The 23,033-nt window shown below is 41.3% G+C and overlaps 1 protein-coding gene across 2 annotated transcripts in view; it reads right to left on the reverse strand.

The window, feature by feature from the left end:
* The window catches only part of kcnn1a (potassium intermediate/small conductance calcium-activated channel, subfamily N, member 1a), a 53,998-nt gene that overhangs the window by 4,096 nt on the left and 26,869 nt on the right, over window positions 1–23,033 (reverse strand). Inside the window, exons 3-9 of one of the 2 annotated variants that reach the window (XM_069712481.1) lie at window positions 21,161–21,256; window positions 19,973–20,391; window positions 7,973–8,114; window positions 6,321–6,431; window positions 5,062–5,189; window positions 4,557–4,565; window positions 2,383–2,452 (exon numbers count right to left, since the gene is read on the reverse strand). In XM_069712481.1, coding sequence (XP_069568582.1) covers window positions 2,383–2,452; window positions 4,557–4,565; window positions 5,062–5,189; window positions 6,321–6,431; window positions 7,973–8,114; window positions 19,973–20,391; window positions 21,161–21,256 — 975 coding nt within the window. The remainder of the gene's footprint in view (window positions 1–2,382; window positions 2,453–4,556; window positions 4,566–5,061; window positions 5,190–6,320; window positions 6,432–7,972; window positions 8,115–19,972; window positions 20,392–21,160; window positions 21,257–23,033) is intronic. The other variant, XM_069712482.1, reaches the window with a different exon arrangement.

The following is a 23,033-nucleotide window of genomic DNA, read 5'->3' on the forward strand; positions in this document are numbered from 1 at the left end:
ATTATTTAGGTACTTATTGTTCTGCAGTGGATGCATTGTTACAGTCTGTGTTATCTGCAAGTAATTTTTTTTATGTAAACTATGACAATTTCCTATATTATAAAATGAATGATATATCATATATACTGCAGTCTTTAGTTTTACATAGTGAATTCAAAGGGACAATGCAATTTAACAGTCACAAAATATCTATTTAAGGTCTTCTCCAGACTTGAGCGCAACTCGAAAATCAAATGTGTTCTGTTTTATGTATAACCCAGAAATCAAAGTCTTACTTCTCTATAGGGCTTAAAAAGAGGGCTGTTGAACTGGTGTACTGTGTACGCAGATAGATCTGACCACTGAGCACAGTAAGGGCAGGTAAACACACATTAAAGGGGTTGGCCTTAGAGCCTTTCAAAATACACACTGGAGTGCAAATGCCATCCACATCAAATGGAGCTGCAGTCATGCACCTCCCTTTGAACCCCCTCTCTGCTCTGGTGGGTCAGCTGACGTCGGTACAGCAGGACAGAAGCTACTGAGCCATGACTGTATTCACCCTCTTACCGACAGACACTGTTTACAGTGCACGCTCGGGTTCAGGTTCTTCGAGCTCTTTAACTAAGTGACAGTCCTGCACTTGAGCCAAAACTCTGGAGAGCGGCTTATATGTTGACCAAAAATGGGTTTTAAGGTGAAGCATGGGCAGTTTGGTTAGATTTAATTCACAGATATCACATTACATTGGCCATCCATTAATAATACAGTAGACAGTTTAGGACACAATTTGCCCAGTATGGTCTGTGCTGATTTTACAGATCATACGACCCAAACAAAGAATGACACTCTAGATCTGTCTTGATCTTGAGTGTTGCAATGACTTACATCTGTTTAATAATTATGTCTTTTAGACCATGGTATTGGACTTAATGTCAAAGTCCAGGGCAACATTAGGACTTAATGCCCAAATTAGACTTGTTCTTACACAGGTATTAACACTTTCCATGTCTGCAAGGGGGTCCGTGACATAAATTTCATCATCAGAGGGTTTAGACGAAGGCAGACCTCTGCGTACCTTCAATTTGTTGCGACTTGTCTGCACAACCATTACGCTACAGAGGCACCCACTGTGCACACACAACGAACACAATAACCAAAGAATTTGAAGAGAGGCTGTGTGAAGAGGTCTGTCGCTACCCACATCTCTACAATTCACAGGGAAATTGCCCAGAATTTAGAAAATTGTCTTCCTGTACAGGATGATCTATTGAACCATGTGTGGAAAGCGTTCTCCAAGCAGACTTCAGAGAAGAACATAAACAGAACTACCAAGCATCCGTGTTGCCTGCAGATGTCTGCATATGCACCCACTAAGGAGTATATTCTGGACCTTACAGTTATCCTGTGAAGTTTTGGCCAGTAGCAGCACAATGGAGCAACGTTTTTAAGAGAGAGTCCCAGCTTTGCTTGTAGTTCATGCATATGCACAACATATACAGTCATAGCAATGATTCTACACTATTTCACTGATCGATAGTTCGTGCCAAAAGATGTAACTGCGTGTGCCCGCGAAGGCAAAAACAAAAAAAGATGAAGACTGCTAGCAAACAGTTTGGAATTCTGTTTTCAAATGTTTCATGAGGAAGAAAATCCACTGAACATGTTTACTAGGCCTCAAACATATACACAATACCTTTTGGTGAGAAACAGGGAACGTAAACATGACTTTTGTTTACAAAAGCCTACCGTCGGGTATTTATTTTGCCTACTTGTCAAAAAGTATGAAACAGTATCTTTAACTTGATGTAATGCCAGGATGGCTGAAACAGTATCATACCAGGATGAGGTGCAGGAGCTAGCGGTTTTAATGCAGTTTACTGTATGTAGCAAGAACACCGTAAGAAAGTCATAACTCCCTACTTTGGGGTTACTCCCTTAGTTCATGTGATAACCTCAGAGAGAAGCCCACCAACTTCCACCGGCCAGGCCTGTCCTGATAAGTGAGTATCAATTTAAATCAACTGAAATAAAGGAGGAACAACAGAATCAACCGTGGTGAGAGACACTCATGCTCGTGCCACTGATCACATCAAAACCTGACAATATATGGCTCGGTGGCTGTTTAGATTGATATCATGTCACCGACTTCCTTCCATTTAAGTAAAATACTTGCAGTAAATAATTTAACATATAAAAAACAGCTTTGTTTAGAGTCATGTTTCTGAAAACCCAACAAAAACAAATGTTGAGGGAAAGAAGTGCCGTCAAACACTTATCCACGGAGTTCATCACTGCAAGCGACCCCTCTCTGATTTCACCACTGATTTATTGTTAATATAAAATCTTGACTAAAGCAGCTTTAAAGTAACTAACTGACAGTTTTGTTTTTGGAAGACTTGCCTTTGCCAGGTCCACCAAGGTGTTGGCCTGATCATTGAGTTTCCTCTGCTCCATCTTGACACTGCGCAGTCTGAATTGGGGCACAGGGAGGTGTAAACAGGAAAAAAAAAAAAAAAAAAAAAAAAAAGGAAGGAGGAGGTGGACAAAGGAGAGAATGAAGGAGGAGAGGACGAGGGAATCAGGAGAGACGGGGAAGACAGGGCGGTTTTCAGGAGTAGAGCACAGAGAGACGGGTTGTTTGGGGTCAAGAGGGGACAGAGAAGAACCAATAGAGAAGAAAGCAGGAGGAAGAGGAGGAGGAACAACATGTTTTATCAGGAGTGTTCTCTCATTGATGACATTGAAGAGAGATAGACAGACATGCATCATAAACGTATGTACTTTACATATCTATATATATACATATATACAGAAATATATATGTCTATATGTAGTATATATACAAGCATTCCTGGTCTTGGTCAATACAATACCAACCAAAACATGCAAATTACAGAAGCATACTACACTCGTTTTGAAAAAATAAAGCCTGTGTTGATCATGTTCTATTCTAGGTCTTTTTCCGTCATAACAGGATCTTATTCTCATCATCACGCGACGGTTTTATGCAGCAGGCAGCTGCAAGTAAGTTTGTTGTAATGACAAAATAGTTGAGATACTGAGACATGATCTTGTTACAACCCAAAAAAGAAACTGCTTTTGAAAAAGAGTAAAAAAAGATCTGAAGTACAATGCGAAACAAATCTATTGTTACTACGACAAAACGCTATTTTTTTCCAGCAAAGAATGCAATATGCTTCCATATGAGAAAAACCCCAAAACATGTTTGAAATCAAAACATTCTCATCTCTTTCCACCCCAAAAGTAAGATATTAAAAAAGGAAAAAGATGGCATGCCCTTCATCAGTGCTACACACAGCTCAGTGGTAGGACTTCATATGTACACACTAGTCATTCAGTAAGCGTGCAGTGATCATGGCTGACTTTGTGCACAATGAAACGTGAGCGTTTTCAGTGGTGTCTGTTTATGCATGTGTGTGCATGTGTGAGTGTGTGTGGATGTCACAGATAAAAGATGAAGCTTGCCAGAAATAAAATGTCTAATGAAACTGCTGAACATACGGCAACAGAGACATTTTTTTTTAGGAAGTTGATACATCGGACATGTTTTGTGATGCCTTCAACACTGTGCCTCCTTATCGCTAATCAAATACATTACGGCACTGCCAGGACCGTTAGCGCTGATGTGAATAATGTGTCATTGTTAGCGGTGGCATCATCTGATCGTGCGAGAGGAAGAATTTCCCTGTTCGGCAAATTATGAGACAGGATGACATTCAAGGGCATTCATTCATGTGCAAATCAGTAAATCAGAGTGGAGTGAGGCCGCTGGCTTACGGCTCTATCTCTGCGGGACACCGTTTCAGGTTGTATGTGTCTGTTTGCTCGGCTTTGTTGTCCCTCCTGGCCGTCGAAGAATAAGGGCTAAAAGCTGAAAACTCGTTAGTGTGGCATATTTTGTGTATAATTGTATCCTGCGAAACCCCGACGTGCATGTTGTGCCTCTTTGTGTGTCATCGATGTCGCGTGCACGCTTTGTTGTTCGATGTCATATTAGAGAGGAAAAATCAAAACAGAGAACATTTGAACCTCATTAGGACTTTTACATTGTGTGTATTTACGTCATCACAAAACCATCAGGAGTGTAGGATGAGTTCTGCTGATGCAGGTTAATATAGCCCCCAGAGCAGCTATATTAATGATGGGCAACATTATACACTACACTGTAGATGATTATGAGGTGCTGGCCAAGCCAACGAAGCTCCAAGCTCATTCTGTACAAGATGCTTTTTCTTTCACACATTCTGTCCAGACAACCCTCCACTGCTGACACTGGTGGCAAAATGTTGATGCTTTTTTTTTTTTTTTTCTCATTCCATTCAAGGGAGAATGGGAGGGAGAGGGAAGTAAATGGAACATTGAAGTAAAGAAAAAAAAACTAAAACAATTCAGCATCCAGCATTTTTCTTTTTTCTTTTCTTTTTCTTTTTTTGGTGACAAACGCTTTTTTTTTTTTTCATGCATGTCAAACGCAGACATGGAGAGAGGAGGAGGAGGAGGAGGAGGATGTTGAGGAAACAGTAGGAGGAGGATACATAGAAGACTCAACTTACTTCTGAGCTCTGCAGTGATAGAGCAAAACAAAGACAGAACACAGTACAGAGTTTTAACCCCACAACATTCACGAAACGAGTGAAACCATTACACTTGTCACTGTAAGCACGGGGTAAGAGAGGGTCGGAGGGAGAGGGGGACGGGGAGAGGAGGGGAGGGGAATAGGAAGGACCATTACACTAGATTGCAGTGTGTGTGTGTGTGTGTGTGTGTGTGTGTGTGTGTGTGTGTGTGTGTGTGCGATTGTGAGAGTTTACATGTGTGTGAGCATAACAATCAAAGGACAAAACAAATACAGAGCTACAGCTATATTTGATCAGATAATTAGTAATACAGTTAATAACAGCCTAAATATTTTTGAACCATAGATAACATTAACATGGATAGAACATATTTTAGTAACTTATCAATAGTTTTTGGACATGCTGAGAGATTCCCCTTGGTGGTGAACAACATGTCATATTTACATTAGATTACGTGAAACAAATGTAAAGCAGGACTTACTGGTGAATGGCTTGGAGAAACTTGCGCTGGTGTTTCCGCACCTTGGCGTGATCGATCTTCTTGACCAACTTGGTGTGTTTGTAAATGAGCCATGTTTCCCTGAGTACATTGGCAGCTGTGTTCTTTACCTGTGAAACAACAGAGAGAAAGATATTTGATGTGCAGTAAACTGCCCTGGTTTAACATTAAAATCTGAACATGAGCCTCCTGTGATTATCAATACCAAGTTGCAACAAAAGGAGACTGCAGAGGAAAATGAAAGTCAAAAAAACAACTTCACGTTAAAATAATATGAAATACAACAATAATCTTAGAAAATGGTCAAACACAAAGACATAAAAGAAACGACATGAAATCAATAATACGTTATAAAAGTGTCAGCCTACACAGATAGGTTTTAAAAGCTTTTAAAAAGATGAGGCGCATACTCAGCAGATTTGATACTAAAGGGGAGTTTATAGTTTTCACAATACAAGATAATACAGATAATATTGGTTGGCCAATTCTATCCGCTCAGTCTGGCCTATCACAGATATATTGGTGTAGAAGTAAAGGAGAACTTTTTTTTTTACAGAACGTAATGCAAAAAAAGTTGTCTGGGGTTAATTTAGAATTTGTAAAACCAAATTTTAATAGCTTTTTACAATTATGCCCATTTCATTTCAACAGAAGTTTCCTGTTTCACTGAATTGATGTCATTTTGGGCAATAAAGTTCGCATACATATGTAAACTGTAAACTATCCTGCCTCAATTACATATTTTTGTCAGAAGTGTTTGATAACCAAATTTCAGCTGACATATTGACATCAGAATTTCTTTACTTCCCCCTTTTGTTTGTCAGCCCCGAACAGTATAATGAGTACAGCCTGTAAACCTTTCCAAAAAAAAAATATCTGAATTTGTCTTTTTACCTTTTTCTTTATTTATTATCTTTTATAATGGTCACATTTTACTTGTGGGTAGTTTTGGATTTCTGTTAGGCCCTGGAGCCCACATATTCATGCATACAGGTGTGGTTTTAGTCTATTTCTGAAGGCCCTTCAAAAAAAAATCTAAATGCACAGTCTGACATTTAAACTAAGAGCCTGTATTATTTATAATGTGTATTATTTGATGTGTGAAACAACATATATTCATATACAAATGGTTGTGTGGAGTAAGGAGACACAACTTTGTTTTAAGAGTTACAAGCCTTGTTTTTAAAAACAACGATTCATTGTAACAGTTACTAAAAATGCAGTAACACACTGTGACTCACTCGTTTGCAGAGTTGTGTGTCCATCATGAAGTTGTGGACATGCTTCTCAGCCTTGGTCAGCTCCAGCTTCCTGGCCACCACTGCAACCACCAGCGCAGTGCAACCAGCTCCCTGCATGCGGCACAAAGACACAGTCAAACAAACACGGTGACATTTGGTTCGTGATTTTTTTTTTTTTTTTTTTTTTAACTTTACAATGTTAATCACCAGTGAAGAGACAACGTAGTAGCAGTTTACACAAAACAGCAAGTGCTTCATTTTGCACTACATACACGTGAAGGGTGGATCAAAAAGTTCAGAAACTGCTCCTTTTGCACGTGAACGGTGCGCAGTTCAGTAACGTTCACAGAGAAGGGGGAACAATAACCTTTCATGAGTAAATCTTCCAAGTTTCGTCACTTGATCAACATCTGTTTCTGAGTTACACACGTTTTTGGGACTGCTGGTCTGGGCACATCTGCTATTTCTCTGTGGACATGAACAGAGGTTGCTCGTCAAATTTTGTGTCAAACTCTGGAAATCTGCGACAATGCAATGTTTTCAGAAAGCATACGGTAATGAAGCAACGAGCCCGCAGAGGTGTTTTGAGTGACATTCACGACACTGTCCGAGACCGAACAAGTCAGGAGCAACCAGGTGGATTTTCTTCGACATTCGCTGGGTTGTGCAGCGTGAATTTGTCCCTCAGGGTCTCACTATCAACACGGGAGTGCTACTGAGATCTCAGTAGCACTCCCGTGTTGATAGTGAGACGAAAACAAAGAGAATTGTGGAGCGATAGCACTTCTCTAATGAGACAATGCACCAACTCACAGCATGTTGAGTTTTTGGAGCTCAACATCACAATCATTACTCCCCACCACGGCTACTCAATGGATTGGGCTCTCCCCCCCCCGTTCTTTCTCTTCCCCCAGAATTTTTACACAAACGTTGATGTGCGCTTTCTGGTCAAGTGTCAGGTGCATGGTGAATTCACTGCGGACCAGCTGTCACAAAAATGAGGGTATCTCACGAGCCAGTGTTGATGAAGTGATAGAACCTGAACTCACAAAGGTTATAGCTTCCCCCTGCTCCGTGCACATTCGTGTGCAACGGGAGCAATCGCTGAACTTTTTCGATCGCCCTCGTAAACAACTCTCAGGCAGTTCCAGCTTCTTTTTAACAGCTCGGTAGAACACAATAACAACAGATGTTCAAGCTCTACATGAGGACCATTAAACACATGCACCAGTATGTACCAAATGGAGCAACAGAGAGAGGGATACAGTACATATATAGGAGAACATGGTAGACATAACTGATGGTGATTCTTTATGATAATTATTTTCGTTATGTCTCAAACAAGTGGCAAAGTTGCAGGTGAACTAGAATGTAGTGAATTTTAAGATGCCGTGTTAAATTATTTCAGCTTGGACACTTTGTGTCAGTATCTCCACCGAGACAAACACAACTCTCTCTGTTGCTTTTTATTTATAGACAGAGATAGATAGATATATATATAGATATATAGATATATATATCAAAGTTGTGTCTCTTTTAGTAAAAGGTTTAATCATAGTGAAGCTGGATGAGCTAAGGTTTAGTTCTGCTCCAGTCAGAGTCATCCGGTGAGACGTACGGTATTAATCTGAGTGAAGACAAGAGGAACTTACCATGATCCCTGTAAGCAGACACACGCCTTTCCCACAGTACGTGTGTGGTACCATGTCCCCGTAGCCAATAGAGAGGAAGGTAATCGAGATGAGCCACATGGCTCCCAGGAAGTTACTGGTCACTTCCTGTTTGTCATGATACCTGAGGTAACGAAGATAAGCAGAAGTGGGAGACACAGTCAGGAAGACTGGACACAGTTTCTTTGAGTGCGAGCATGCTGAGGAGCGACATGGTGCTGTGTGAACCAAATAGGGGTGGTGGGTGGAGGTGGCTGAGGAGGGGGAAGAGGGATGATGCAAGGTGAGACACCTGTTTCAAAAAGCCAAGTTTAACTCAGTCTAAAAAGAATGCTACTCTGTGTATCAAAAATAAAGGCCCATTTAGTGAATTTACAAGAGAATTCATCTCTACTGTTCTTCGCTTTTTTAATCATTTCTATCTGAAGCAGTTTTAATGGAGAGACGTGTTTATGGGCGGAAAACTTAAACTGACATGAAGGCAGAAAAAAAGCTAATGTTTTCTCTATAAAAATTTGGTGGAATGATTTCAAACTAAAACCACTGAACATGTGGTTCATGTTCAGCGTCTGTCGATTCAAAATGAACAATTTGGGGAGATGAATGATGTAAAGGGTTAAAACAAAAATGAGTCTAAGGCCAAATCACTTCCTCTTACATTAACATAGAAGTTACAATTTTAGATATTTTTTTTTCAAATGACGAAGAGACAGGCCATGTTGCTGTAAGCGACTGTATAGAGTACCGCAGGTCAAACTTATTTTGAATATGAGAGCCCAACAGATGTATGTCAGTGCATCCATAAAAATGCATGTACTGCTGCATCAAATTAAAACTAACAGTTTTCTCATTGTCACGCTTTGCTGAAAAAAAATCTTCACAGAGTTTTACGCTGCCACAAGAAAAGTTTTGGCAATGCAAATCATCACTTCAAACATGTTGTGTGCTGAAAATAGCTGACAGCCATGCTTGAATTGTCAGTCCAAAGGCCCACAGTGCATATGCAAAGATACCGTATTAAAGACAAACACACACACACACACACACACACACACACACACACACACACACACACACACACACAATGTGCAAAGCTGGATTGAGGATGACATTCCCATACCTTTTGTAGCAAGACAAAAAAAAGTCTATCACAGAGGCAAATCTCCCTCATCCACCCACCCTCATCCAACTCGCCTGATTATTCCCAATGGGCTGTCTAGGAGGAGATCAGATAAGATTTAATTTTGGAGTCAAAATCAAATATTCATTAAGCACTTTGAGACAACATCTTGCTAACATCCTTAAGTATGACAAGACAATGTGGAGGGAGTGTGATTTCTTTGGATTTTGTTAAGGCTTTCCTGAAGGGGATTCTGACTGGGCCAATCATGAATTCCCAATGAGTTCAAACTATCCAGCAGTGACCCAGCATGTGGACACCAGATGACCGGAACAATCAGCTCTAATTAGCGCACAAGTACAGTTTGAAACACTTGAGGCCAGTCTATGAAAGTTTTTCTTCCCCCACCGGGGAAAAAAAACAACCTGAGTTGGTGTTGTAGAAATGCCCGCTCCTCTTTCTCCTCCAAGACAGTTCATTGTTATCAAATGTCATAAATTAACTGATCATGCCTTTTGCAGTTCTTCAAACTCCCACTTCTCAAGTTTCTATTCATGCTCCAAGTCAGGGGGAAAAAATAACTATGAGCATTTTTATTGTTGTTGTTGTCCCACAGACTGTCAAAAAGTGTGTGGCCCGAGGGATTCAAGCCTTTCAAATGACATGCAGAGAAGCAGTCTGTGCAATACCATGCAGGAATAAAAAAATATGTCTGCATCCTGCATGCTTCAAAAGCCAGTATATTGAGAGCAGGGGAGCGAGGGGGAAAAAAAAAACCTTGGGGTCTGTTTGGAGATGAAAACCACCTCTGACAAATACTGCAGTGTCACCAGGTGGAAGGGCGTCTGCTCGGATGGGTTTTCATTTGTAAACAGTGGGGGTAAGGATCGGATGAGTAACAAAGGAAGATGCTCATTGAATTTGACACCCCTGTCTCTTTTACCTGCATCCCAACACTTCAGCAGCTGCCCTTTGATAGGTGCCAGGGGGCTAAACTTGATCAGCTGGCTAAATATTGTAATTACAAGTGACTAGTATGTTAATTTCATTCATCTTGTCATCAAGGTGTGCAGAGAGTGAGTCACGTCTTCAAGGCAGGCAGATACCTTGCTGCACCTTTCAGCACAGAGAGCGATGTATTACAGAGTAATACAGTGGCCTTCTGTCTGTTGGAAATATGCTCCATAAATATGCTTGACAAAAAGCACAAGGTATTGTTGCTTATCTGTTTTTCTAACTGGGAAGTGGCCGTATGTTTTCATCGCATATATTTCAGGTGTTCTCCACTCTGAAGAAGAGCAGAGACAGCAGGACGGGGGCAGAGACCGAGGCTGAAAGGGGAGCTGATCAATAGCGCTTTAAGGCTCTCAATATACTGTGTCAAGTTTTGGAAGAGCATGGAGAAGAGCTGGCACCACTTTCAACCTATTTCCAGGACAAGAGGTAAATAATGTCAAGAGCAGATAGCTTTATCCCCCACTGTTAAACTCTCCCTGACAGACTCTCTCAGCGAACGCATTATTCCTGGATCAATTACTCAAATGTTTCAAACACTGTTTATCCAGTACTGTAAAAAAAAATAAAGCTGCAATTTACATCCAAATGAGCTCTGAAACTTTTCTTCTGTGGTGGGGTAGAGGAGAGTCCAGCACGATGAAAACAAACTAAACAGATCAACAGCAAAAGTCTGTAACAATAAACTGCATCAGTCTGTTCAAATGATTATTCATGTATCAAGTAATCTAAACAGCTCTGCCCCCAACATGGGGTTGTTTTCTGTTTATGTGAATCATTGAACGATTTCTAATCCTATAATTTTTTTAACTGCTGTTTTCTGTAGGTGAGCTTAGGACACATACGATGAGTCCGGAGGCGCAACCAGAGCCCACAACACGTCCTCTCAATAAATACAACGGTGATGATGGATCAAATACGAATGAGCCACACACTTCTTTTGCTAACATGCATGCACACACACACAGATACACACACACACAAACACATCAAGACACGCGCACAAACACAACTTATTATTTGAAATGATTAATTAGAAACACTACAATATACAACATTTCTGGTTTAAGAACAAAAGGAGATCCTATGCTGCACGACCTAGAAATTTTACAAATGAAACCTTACACACCTCAATCATAATGGTTTTTAATAAAAACAGGTCACTTTTCTGTCATTTTTAAAGTCCCCTATCTACTCAAAACTGTGTTTTTTTTCTTGTTGCTAAATTTGAATGTTTCAGCTTTACTGTACAAAATGATGAATGAGCAGAGTTTAACACTAGAAGTTATTTTTTATATTCATCTGCTAAAGAGGACAAGTTTCTCAGGAAAGTTAAAGCCACTGAAACACAAACACTTAGAATGGACTTTATAGGGAAGTAGGACACGTGGCAGTTAAAGTACTTTAACTTTAGAAATTAAAAATATTTGTATTTTCATCGATTCTTGATATTTCTACTGAGTGAGATGGCATACATGTAATTTTAAATATTTCTAAAAGATAATTGATCATTTTTGTGGAAATCTATATCAGACACTCATCCATATTTAAAGTACAATATATATTGTATTTACACATCTTAAAACATGTCTGGGGGGATCTTTAAACAGTCTCATACATAAAATCTGTAAACTGCTTCAATGTAAAGATGTTAAGGAAGGTCTTTCTCCAAAGAGGAGAGGTGTTTAACGTATCACACATATGATGTTTTGTGTCCCTAAAATACACACGTGGTGAAAACAAATACAGACAAAACCTGATTTTACATCAATATTTCTATTTTAAACTTCCTCGAAGGGAACCACAAACCTCCTTTGGTTTCTACCCTCTTCTACTGGTCAGCTACTGCAGCAAAGCAAAGGGCTGTCTTCTGTTTAACATTCTGCAGCTATCGTCTGCATACAGTAACGGCACAGCCCCTCTTCTTTCTGCATTTCATCTCACAGCAACAAAAATCGAAAAGATTTTTCAAGAAGTGCTAGTCGTATTTAAAGGGATTGAATTTGAGCACTGCCTGAGATTACTTGGCGACAAATATGTTGGGATGCACCCCGGGGGTTGTGTTAGTTGCAGTAAACACGAGCAGATTAAACTCAGAGTAATGATGACCTAATTGAAAAACTGCAAACCTAACAGAGTTTTTACAGCACAGCCAAAATGCAAAGCAGGCAAGCGAGCAGGCAGTAGCACACTGTGAGTGGACCGCAGTCATTTTATACTGTCCATTTGTTAATGTGCCTAAAAGTTTAAAAGGAAGTCATAAAAACTTTGGAAAATGATGTTAAGTCAGTAGTATTTTTTCTGTCTGTTGGACACTTTGGTCCAAACTGAAGGAACTCCACTCTACTACACGTGTTGCCATAAGACTGTATACAGATACTCATGGGTACCAGAGGATGAATCCTCTTGACTTTGGTGATCCCCTGACTTTTCCTGTGGCACCACCAGGAGATTAATGTTAAAGGTTTTGACTCTAATGTCTTAAGAACTAATTCATTAATTGCCATTCAATTTGCAACACACATTCATGTTCTCCTCAGGATTAATTCTAACAACTCTGGTAATACCTTCAATTTTTATCAAACGTTTAATTGCTTTTGTGTTGCTTGTAATTAATTTGGTTTATGAATAAATACCTGCAAAAATAATTGACATTACCATCAGCCTCAGCTGTGCTGTGTGTTTATTGCTAATTAACAAATGGGACTTCCGGGAACTTTGGCTTTCTTAAACGTCCACGCCCCCTTTTGGGGGAAAACATACGACTCTCTCTATAGACTTCAATGTAAAATAGTGTTACAAAAACAATCCGTTGTAAACCACTGCGATCAAAATTACTTTAAAAATAACACGGCGGCACTATGTCTAGGGGCCATATTTGCCTCTACCTGCCATAGAACACGCTGGATAGATTAAAAAGTTGAATTTGATCCCTCCTTAGTCTCGTCACTTCAGTTTTCCTTTCTGTAGAGTGGTGCCATAGAGCCCTTCTATCAGGATCTGTTTTAGGACATAACAGGGAAACAAATTGGAGATAAGAGTTTTTCACATTATTGTTGGTGCAACTAACCACATAGCAACTCTTCGGCATAGCGTTACTATTTAAACCGGTTAGTTTAAAGCAGAAGTTTGGAGAAAAGTCTCAACTTCCTCTGATTCTCCGTTTCTGTCAATGCAATGTAATATCAATGTTTTCCTCCAGAAAGGGGCGTTGTGATGAGAGCCCGCCTCGGATGACGAAATGCCGGTCCGATCTATAGCAAGATTAAACATTTTACTGGCATGTCAAAATGGCAATTTATAAAACATCAATCAGGAACTTAATGGCATAATTAATTGTATAGAAAGTTATACAAAGCTGTTTCTAGCTTTGAAAAAAAACACCATTTCTACTTGCAAAGTAAAAATGCTGGTCTGTAGACTCACACCAACTTCAAGCACTCTACATCTTATTTGCTATTTTTCTGAGGTGTTCACTGAAAAAGCCTACGTAAGGAAGGGGACATCCCATAATAAAAAAAACTGAAAAATAAAACATGCAGAGGACATCAAGTAGAATCTGCAGGCATCCTCATCTTTTGGCTTCGTGCCCAAGTTCAATTTCAGTGAATTCTTAAACACACATGAGCAGTTGAGGGACTGAATGCCGCGGTGACCCTTCATCTGAAAATCAAACAAGGAGGAGTGGCGGTCTCACAAGGTGTGGTGCAATCGTCCTTTAGCCTATTAACATAAAATATAAGCCACGCGGAGGCTGTCTGTGTTGAAGAAACTGGATGTCAGCTTTTGATTACGTGCCTGTTGCACTTCATGTATTTACTGCAGGGAAGAAAATTATTTTGTTGCACTGATGGCGATATGATTGCACTTTAATAATGAACTAAACTTAACATGCTGCTTTTCAACAAGACCTGCTTGGATTTGATGACGAGCAGCTTCTCCGGTGTGTGTGCTTGTGAATCTCTTCCATACTTTTACAGAGGCCGTAAGAAAACTTCCACAAACAAGTATGTTAGAGTGGTTTAACTAATGAGATTTTATGCAAGTCATTCAATTACAAATAATGAAGTAAAAGATGTCAGCTATAAGCCCTTGGCAGAGAACTTCAGTCAGGCCTCTCTGTGACCTGCTGCGACTGTCCTTCTTAATCTACAAGGCCAACAGACAGGAAGCGCTGTTCACCAGGCCCTTCATCTTAATCTTAATGTTTCAGTGCTGCAGTGTGTGCTCATGTCTCTGGGGTTATCAGATAGAGAGTATCCTGTTACAGATGTTTCACTGAATTAGTCCGGAGACACCTCCAAAAAACTCAGCAGAAAGATTGCAGTCCCATCGTCACACCATCCTCGAGTGAAAAGCATGGCTGTCGTGCTCAAGCTGCAAACAAGTGCAACACAGTCCCGGCATAATTCTTAAAAAGGAATTCTTCTCTCAGAAATAATAAGCTCAATTTGCTGCACAGTCTGGCCATCCGACCTTCAGGGGACACACACAAGCGTTGAAACACCACCGCTCCACCTCCACTGCCAGCTCAGTACACCTCAGCGCTTTCTTTCATGTTCCCGGTCTTCCCAATGCACTCAGCACTCCACAAAATTGACCGCATATCTGCCCACAACACCAAGTCCAGCTTTAAGGTAACACTTGCTCATTAGAACCAACTGCTTCTCTGGACTCTGCCCACTTTCCGGTGTCCCAAAAAAACTGCCTACTCAAGAGATGGTAAAGTTTTCAAGTTTAAATTCCTTCCCAACAAGTGGCTTTTAAACTTCAAGCGGTTTGTTTTTCCCCTGTTTGCGTCTGAGACACTTGGGCATCCTAAAGAGAGACTCATTATCTGACAAAGCATTTCTCCATTATTAGTTTTGCATATTAAATCAGTTTTCTTTTCATATGAAAAACAGATAGCACAAGACTAAACAAGTCTATTCACTGAGACATCACTGAGACATTATTATGAGTCAGTGGAGGTAACCGATTCTCCAAAATCATACTAGTTCGCAGGAAAAGAATCCATTTCTAAGAGTTGAGCGGTGTAAGTACCTATCCAATGACTGAGGTGACTGAATAGACTATGTACTCATAAACTGTTAGAAGCACTACCACTGCAATTTTGTCTTTCAGAACACTTTCTATCGAAAAGTATACTGAAATCAGTCAAACAAATCTGCAGAGGGAAAAAAAAACTCAAGTGCATTTCTATGCTAAAGTAAAACAGTAATGAAAACTGAGGGGCCCTTTGACTTTAATCTGCTACTTGCCTCTGAAGAAAAGAACAGCACAGGTTCTGCTCATGATCCTCAGTGCAGGTCAGATCTTGGGATGATTATCACCTTCTCACTCCTTGTTATGCAAATAGGTTTTGCGGGCTCTGTATGACATTAGGCTGAGATCAATATAAGCTGCAATCAATACGGGCTTTGAAACGGATACAGGAAGTGTTCAGTTTGTATCAACGTGTAAAGCCGTAACTTTAACAGGGCAAACGGTAGCGGGTCAAAACAAGGATTTGAGGTGACATCGTAAATCTATCAATACACCTTAAATGTCAATATGACAACTTTGACTAATACCTTTGTTTTTATTAGCTCTCTGGCATGAAATACGGTTCAGAGATCATTGGATCTTTTAGCACTTCAAAATTGTAAATGAATTTCAACCAGATCAAGAGAACTGTGAACATTTCCTTTTCTTAAGGAAATAACAAAGCGTCTTTTCAATGCGCTCTACACCTATGGGTACTACGTGTGCTGTCCACCGTATATACAATTAACTTAATGAGTTTTAGGGTTTGGTCTTTTATATTTGATTTGAATAGTTTTTTAATGAGGAGTTTGTTCAAATCAAATTTGTGGAAATTTGAAAAAGTTGGAGGACCATGTTGCTGCATTACATTATAAATATAAATCTATTGTAATAACTTAAATTAAAAGGAGCATTAACACTGTCAGATTTGTGTCCATTCAGTGACATATCGGGGTGGTTGCACTCTTAGCCCGAACACTGTAAAGTTGGCAAAGCTTCCTGAATATTTGATGTAAACCTGCGGTTGGTGTGAGAAAGTTCAAGTTGCAGTGGTGTGCGTTTCTCTGGCGAGACATTTGGATGGCCTGTTCTTGGCTGCCGCTGTTTGTATCTTGTGGCTAAGCGATGACACAATGTGGATGTCAGACCTTGGTTGTAGGTGTATCTGACTAGTAACTCAAACCCGATAATCTGGCGCTGCGCTCAGAGGGAAAGTCAGCTAAACTTTCTGAGAGCTCATCTTTAACGTAGCCTACGGGTCCTCGCTGGAGAAAGCGAGGTGAGGAACAGCAGTCTCACATCGCCTCGAAATAGAGCGTTTTGTCTCAGATAACAGAGTTAGAACCGGAGAGCAAGAGAATTAGATAACAGTGAAAGAGAAAAAGGAGCGAGAGAAACCAGGGAGGCAGGCAAGGCATGCATGCAAGTGTGTAACTGAGTTTGGGCTGGATTAGGCCTGCTTGTTATGGATAAGGGGAGGCAGGGGGACGGGGAATCAGTAGTAGGGAGAGATGAGGAGAAACTGCAAAGCATGCCACGTTAGATGGGAACAGTAGGAAATCTGCAAAGGATCAGTCAGGAGTAAGAGAGAGGGAGGGAGCTTTTCTGGTGGTGAGGGAGATGCTAAAGGAGCTCAGTTAAAGAGCTTAGTTGAGGTAGGTTAGCTCTGAAGATGGGCTGTATCAAGAGAGAAGGGAAAGGGGTCCGGTGACCAGCGTTAAATCCATCTACTGTAACATTAGCATTTCTCCCATCCATCTCCACCCTCCCTCCACCCCTCCATCCCTCTGGTTGTGTGTCTTTCATTCCTCCCCATCTAGGCGTTTTCCAGGTAGACTCCGTGTTCGTCCAATCTCACACCGTACTGCCCTTTCATTTACTCAGCGTGGTCAAAATGGTGACGGTGTAGCGGCGCATTTAACAGAAGATACAAGTCACACACAGCACTTTGGGAAACAAGCGCCTCTTCTTTTTTTCTCTCTTTTTTTCACACTTTTATTTTTACTTGAAATGATGGGATCGATAAGTAAACATGAAAACTCGCATGCTGCTTCCATGTTTACTAAAGGAGGGGAGAAAGGGGGGATGACATTCGGTTCATGGATGCAAACAAAAACTGGAGACGCTGCAATCGGCACAGAACACACTCCTGTTTCAAAGGTGTCTCCATTTGAGTGTGTAGCAATGGAAAAGCTATGCCCTCATTTACCTTCCTAATTTTAAACTGTGGAACACTATGTTTGTATATCGGGCATCAAAATCATGCCGCGCTAAATAGTAAGAAACACCCCAGACCAGAATGACCTCAACACAAAATGACTTGACATTTTCGCTCTCTCTCCCCTCAGACAGTCCGACCTTCTTTTTGGCAACACAAGACAAAACCGTCTTCATCGCTGCAGAAAATCATTCAGGTAAAAGCAACAAAAGTCTGTGGAAAACCATTACGACACTGTTCAATTAATTTCGTGAAGGGAGACACATAATGAGATGGTAATGTGTGAACACAAAGAACAGAAAGGCTTTCGCTCCTCAGAAATCTTTGGAGTCACTGCTAAAAAGACTTATGGATCTATAACAATTGCATAAGGAGAGGGGACAAAAAAAATGAACGAAGACAAATTGCCCTCCGGCAGACTCGTGAAGGTGACTTGAAGGAGTTGCTCCATTTTAGGACAAATTTCCGCCTTCACCTCCTCCTCCTCCTCCTCCTCATCCTCCTCCAGCTCCGACCGGCCTGACACACAACAGTTAGCAAAGAGACGCTTGCTTCAAAATGCTGCTCACACCGTTGGTCTCTGCTGTGCTCCTACAGCCACTCAAATCATTGGTCTTAGCAGAAGGACGGTGCCACTTTCATGCCAACTAGAGGGCCTGCCTAATTCTCCTTTGGCCTACTGACTTTGGATCACTGGTTAATTTGTTTCAGAGGGGCTGCCCCTTTTTCCCACTAGCACCCCCCCTACCCCGCCACCCCCCCTCCCCCAACCCCACCCCCACTCCTACCCCCAACCTCCAACCCCACCCAGGGCAGCAGTGGCGCCAGCTCGGTGAAAAAAATGATAAAGTTGGTTTTTCCACGGCTAGAGAACGAGGACTCACATGGTATCCCTATGGAGCAGCATAGTGGGGAAATAGAAAGTACAACAAAACATTATACAAACACACGCACATGCACACGCGCGGGCGCGCGCGCGCACACACACACACACACACACACACACACACACACACACACACACACACACACACACACACACACACACACACACGTGCATGCTTGCACCCATCCATAGAAATACACATAGACATACACGCACAAATCTGCCCATCTGAACACGTTATTCTGAAACTCAAACCAAAAGGACTGATGGCATGCACTGCTCATGGAAAGTGTGTGAATGTGTGCGCAGTCAAACCAAATCTACCGAGACTCTGTTAGAGATCCTGTGCTTCTCACCCAGTCATCTGTTTGCAGGAAGTCCAGATTTCCAAACTGACCCCAGCGTACACAGAGTTCAGCATGTCAAGTGTCACATTCCCATTGTTATAGTTTGTTCCAGTAACCTATGAGTCATATGGACTTCCTGTCTTATATAACGAGGTACGAGAGACCAGTTGATGGTAATAATGTCAATTCAATGCCAACTATGTCATTTCATGGTTAAAAGTAAAGCTAGGAATAAGGAAGAGAGATGGTGAAGTCGAGTTTGGAGCAATAGCCTTGAGCTGCTGTATAAATAGTATCCAAATTTGCTATTGTGTTGTTTGGAACTGATGCCAACATTTACTTAAGGGCCTGCTACACCCCGCTGTCCTGCCTCTGCGCTCCTGAGCAGCTGGATTCAGAGGTCAGTTTATCGGGTCCACCCTGTGAGGATTAAATCCAGCAGCCAACAGTGCTGAGGGTCTGAAAGGATCCAGGGTCAGGTGTGGAGGTGGTTAGTGACATGTTAACATGTAGGTAGTTAAGAGGAGGGGAAGAGGGAGGAGGAGGGGGGTGGGGGGTTCTTCGTAAAAGCAGGGAAGGCGAGCTGCAGGAGGACATTTGTAGTCCGGGCCTGACTGGAAGAGTACAGGAAAAGCCTTACTCTGGCCTGATACTTAACTTTTATCAATGTAGCACATGTACACTGGCATATTGGGTGTAAGAAGAACGACTGCTATAGATCTTCTGCTCTCCGCCCACCCTACTCAAGCCCCCCTTCAACACCAACTACGCAAAAACGACTTTAAAACATCAAAGCTGGCATTAACGCCTCATTTCCCTATGCAAATGCAAAACGAAAAAGCAGCTTTTCATTCCTCCCTGCCTCTTTCATTTTCAGTGAGAATCGTTGCTGCCCCCTTGAGACGAAGCCCGATGTGCAGTTTTGGGGAGAAAACGGGTTAGGGGATCCTGGGGGCTGCTCTGCATTACCAAAACAAACCATTCAGCAAACAAACAATTACACACTCATGAATTATGGACAACCCATCTAAAATAGCAATAAAAACAAGGAGTGGGAAGTCGTGAAGCGGAGTGCTGAGCTAATGAAACGTATGTCAGGGTGATTTTAAACACTCAGCCCAGGGTGTAACATGTGGGCGCGTCAGTGTATGTAATTTACATGTAATCTATTGCACACGTTTCTGTGGACCGCTGCAGGTGAGCGACAGAAAACAAGGTCACACTGAGAAGCGCTGGACAAAACAGAAAAGAAAGTGAAGGAAGAAAAAGGTGTCTATAATCCACAATGCGCAATTGTGCATCAGCAATTATAATTTTTTTTTTTTTTTAGTTTGTACCCAGCAACATCCATTATTCACAGCCCTGTGTTTACCTCTCACAGACACGCACAGTCCATGCAGCAATGATCCAGGAGGATATACTGAACACCAGCAGAACAGTTCCCGGACAGATGGTCATGAGGGTCTTCATGACGAAGCGCGTGTTGAAGTTGATCTTGTTGAGGGCGCCGATGCTGCGAGACGAAGCGTCCGTGAACAGCTTACTGTGGAGTAACATGACCCTGCCGATCAGGTAGAGTCTCAGGAACATGGGGATGGAGAGGATGATGTCCACGTCGGCGTCCGCCACCGACGGCGTGTAAGTGAAGGCCAGCCGCGCCGTCCAAGTGAAGACATACTGGCCCGGGATGGGATGGATGGCACACACCAGTAGCTCCAGCACGATGAAGAAGATTCGCTCATACGTCATGGCTATCCTCCAATCATCCGCACCATTGTCGACCATAAACAGCTGAAGGAAAACAAACACAGGCCAAGAACGTCTTGGTTATATGTAGCGTTTCGTTTTTTGTCCGTATGTCACTTTTTTTTTCTTGCCTTCAACCACATGAACCATTAAGTGAGACCTTCGCTGTAAAGTCAAACTGTTGATAAAATGATATGCAAGACATCTGTTATTCATCTCGGCTACAAAATTTCACTTGATTTAATGTGATTCAGCTCACAGGAAATAGATAACAAATTCACAGAGCACAGAGAACCCTAACCCAAAGTAAACCAAGCAGAAACACACAAAAATAAATCACAGAAACTTGGATATAACAAAAGGAATTAAATCACATTTTCCAAATCCTTGATCAAGTATCAAGTATCAAGGATTTGGCCTGCACATTAATTCCAGTGTTTTCAGACTATAACCATTGATAATGTCTACTAAATAGATGAATAAGTTCATGTAACAGGAAAAGAAGGTGCTATCTATGAACAGCGTTGTCATCATGTTCAGTCAAATAAATGTATTTATGTGTGTTCCTTTTGTGTGCATCATACTGTAAAACAATATTACATAACAACAATATCCAATATTAGCATCAATTATTGTATCATGCACTGACATTTTATCACAATAACAATAATATGATGTTTTCATATTTTAAATCATATTTTAACCTTCTTAATTTAGCTTCATTTGCCAAATCTTCATCCTTATTGTCATGTTATCACATCATCATAACAATGATCCCAAAAGCTGCTGGTTAAAATGAATGCAGGGGACTCACCTGGATTTCCCGGGCGTGGTACATTATTATAAGACCAAGCAATATAACAGTGGAAAGGCTGATAAGGCATTTCAGTGCAAATGAGTATGAAGATTCCTACAGTGAGAGAAAAAGACAAGAAAGAAGAGATTAGAGATAGTCATATTAAATAAACACGGTTAACACGTGTTTAATAACATGTACATGCAACATACAATCTAGAGAGTTTATATACTTTATATAGGTAGACACTTTCCCATGTGTACAATTAGCCTTAGTAGAAAGCAATAGTGACTAATCAATACGATGATTTCTGCATCGTTAGAGCTTATCAATGAGGTGAAATTAAGTAGTTGAGCAAAGTAGGCAGAATTTAAGAGAAAAATGAACACAATTATAATTACAACAATTACAACCAAATATTTAATATTTTTAAGGTTTAAAAAGAGAAAATTTGTGGAAATGTTTTCAAATAAACATCCGCATTCACACTAAAGTGACTACATCATCACGCATACAAAGGACACACACACACACACACACACACACACACACACACACACACACACACACACACACACACACACACACACACACACACACACACACACACATTACTTATTAGTCTAACCAGGGAGTAGATAATGGGGTTTTACTGAGAAACAGCGCTGTCAGGATGTTGCTAAACAATGCATCTGCAGGTGTAGGTGCAGCCTGATATGATCTGTGAAAGCTCTTCCCCACCATCTAAACTACCAATTAATCAAAGCCCAGCACTAACAGGGGGACTTTCCACTTAATGGTAGGTGCAGAAAAGGCAAGGCTAGCATTAGAAGGGGGCCACCAAAGTGAGCATCGCTGGTGATAAATAGGCCAGCTGGATGCTAGCACTGCAGTGCTATTTATGTATATATGTGTGTGTGTGTGTGTGTGTGTGTGTGTGTGTGTGTGTGTGCGCGTGTGCGTGTGTGTGTGTGTGTGTGCGTGTATACATGGGGAGCATAGATCTCGGAAATGAGAACCTGTACTACTGAAATCCCCCCTTCTATGTTGGTAAAATGCCAACTGATAAATCACTTGAACAGCCATGGTGTAAAAACGTTGCTCCGCAGCAGGCTAATGATCACAGGCTTGTTATTATAATAACGACACCGACGACAAATGCTAAAAACAAGTGGAAATATGGTTCATAATCGTCAGTGTGATGACAGAGACATTCAATATTACTCTGTCCTTCAGTGGTCCATATTACCGAATGTATTTTTAGCTATCAACTAGATTGCCTTGCCCCTCAGGTCGACAACATGTTCTCAAGACATTCTAATGTCTGAAATTGTTTTGAGAAGTCCCTGGTGAAATAACATTGAGTAAACCAATTAATCCACCTGCCAGAGGTTCAAGGATTTTTCAGTCCCAGTGCTCACTACCTCTTAACGTGTTTCCCTCCTCCAGGGCTCAGAAAAACCTTGGCTGAGCCTCAAGTGTCTGTGATGTGTCGTGAGATGGAAAATGGACCATCCGGAGCACATGCTACCTGTCTGCTGAGGGAGGGGCGCGGTGCCACTCAGAGAACAGAGAAGTTAGGTCATTTCCATTTCACCTTAGGTCAGCTTGATGAATGGACTGAACCCCACTCAGTAACAGTCACAGACAAATCTATTGACTTTCTTCAAACCTCATAAATCATCCTATAGATTACCCCACTGGTGGGTCACACACACACACACACACACACACACACACACACACACACACACACACACACACACACACACACACACACACACACACACACACACACACACACACACACACACACACACACACACACACACACACACACAATATCCTTGAAAGCATCAGACTTATAAAAATGCCCACTTTCTAAAAGCTG

This window comes from Brachyistius frenatus, unplaced genomic scaffold (genome assembly GCF_029030835.1).
Source record: "Brachyistius frenatus isolate BFR_SWC_R1_liver_20210118 unplaced genomic scaffold, ASM2903083v1 Contig_110, whole genome shotgun sequence".
NCBI classification, from domain to species: Eukaryota; Metazoa; Chordata; class Actinopteri; family Embiotocidae; genus Brachyistius; species Brachyistius frenatus.